Below are 1,860 nucleotides of genomic sequence, written 5' to 3'. Positions count from 1 at the left end.
CTTCACTACACTATCAGGCACATCTTCACTACAACTACTTCACTACACTATCAGGCACATCTTCACTACAACTACTTCACTACACTATCAGGCACATCTTCACTACAACTACTTCACTACACTATCAGGCACATCTTCACTACAACTACTTCACTACACTATCAGGCACATCTTCACTACAACTACTTCACTACACTATCAGGCACATCTTCACTACAACTACTTCACTACACTATCAGGCACATCTTCACTACAACTACTTCACTACACTATCAGGCACATCTTCACTACAACTACTTCACTACACTATCAGGCACATCTTCACTACACTACTTCACTACACTATCAGGCACATCTTCACTACACCTCCTTCACTACACTATGAGGCACATCTTCACTACACATCTTCACTACACTATGAGGCACCTCTTCACTACACTATGAGGCACCTCTTCACTACACTATCAGGCACATCTTCACTACACCTCCTTCACTACACTATGAGGCACATCTTCACCACACACCTTCACTACACTATAAGGCACCTCTTCACTTCATTGCACAACAACTATCACTTCAGCGCCTCAAAAACGCATCTAACCCCCAAATAATAATTTGATGTCCTGGAGAAGGCTGAGTCGATACAGATAATTAAAAATGGCTTGCCGAAAAACAGAAAACTTCCAAGATTGGGTGTGTGAGCTTCTCCCTGAGGACGTGACTGACCTCCTACAAGACGGCGCGGAAATTCTTGGGGAGGGAGCGCACGCAATTGCTTACCTTGTCAAGTGGGGAAATGATGTAGCTGTTTTGAAAAAGGCAGTGTCACCATCAGCCAAAAAATTCTTCAAGGATGAGGCTGCCAAGATGTATGCCCTCGATGGTGCTGGGGGGATTCCTAAGGTACTTGGGTACTGTCCAAAACCTCCAGCGATCCTCCAGTCCTTCAGGGGTAAGCTCACACTCAACCACCTTCTCTCTGAAGATAACCTGATCTGCCAATATGACCTTATACAACTGGGGCTCCTCCTTGGTGAGAAAATCCTTGAGATGAACACGAAAGGTCTAGCACACAATGACATCAAGGAGGATAACATAATGATCCAAGGGCCCTCATCCCGGCCAGAGGTCAGCCTCATTGACCTCGGTCTGGCCTGTGAGATCGGTAAGTCTTGTAAAGTCAGCGCTGATTGCCTACACGAGGACTTCCCCTGGATGGCCCCTGAAGTCTGCCGTGGGTTTAGGACCACCAAGAATTCAGATACATATTCTTTCGGGTTTGTCCTGATGGAATTGATCAAGGAGGCCCCAGGGGACCATCCAGAGGTCACAAAACTCGCCAAGAAGGCCATGACCAAGCGCCGCACTGACCGGCCATCACTACCACACCTCCTCCGAGAATTCCGAGAAATCATCAGTTGAAGAAAAAATTTTAGGCCCCAAGCTATAAAGCACACACTATCTCTCACCTTCCCACAGCGTATCTGAACGAAACGAAAAACAAAACTCAAACGACAGGTAAACCTTGCATCCGATTCCTTGTCCGCCTGACTTCAACATTCCCCTAACTCAAACCTTCAACAGCACAACCTTGGACTTTTTTTCATAAGATGGCAGATCAATGGGTAAGGAAAACGCTTAAATTCACGATGTTAATTATATTTTTAAATAAATTGGGACCAAAACTCTACAAAATAAGGGTTAAAGTTGCTAAAACATCACGTGACTGAGAAAACTAGTTATTTATGATAGGATTGAAGGTCTAAATCGTTCCTAACTCATCACAAGCCATCAGAAAAATCTAGTCTGCATGTCTAGGTACAGATTGATTGATACGTTTATTGAGATACAAAAAACATT

The 1,860-nt window shown here is 44.4% G+C and overlaps 1 protein-coding gene across 1 annotated transcript; it reads left to right on the top strand.

Moving 5' to 3' along the window:
- The first annotated feature begins 657 nt into the window (after positions 1-657).
- LOC121856438 (probable inactive receptor kinase At1g48480) lies at positions 658-1,422 on the top strand. The gene has a single exon (XM_042352035.1). It carries the CDS (start codon positions 658-660, stop codon positions 1,420-1,422), a length of 765 nt encoding a protein of 254 aa, XP_042207969.1.
- Positions 1,423-1,860: the final 438 nt, after the last annotated feature.

The sequence above is a fragment of the Homarus americanus genome, unplaced genomic scaffold, assembly GCF_018991925.1.
Source record: "Homarus americanus isolate GMGI-L3 unplaced genomic scaffold, GMGI_Hamer_2.0 scaffold19600, whole genome shotgun sequence".
Taxonomy (NCBI): domain Eukaryota; kingdom Metazoa; phylum Arthropoda; class Malacostraca; order Decapoda; family Nephropidae; genus Homarus; species Homarus americanus.
Note: the sequence above shows the minus strand (reverse complement) of the source record. Positions and strands in the feature narration are given on the sequence as shown.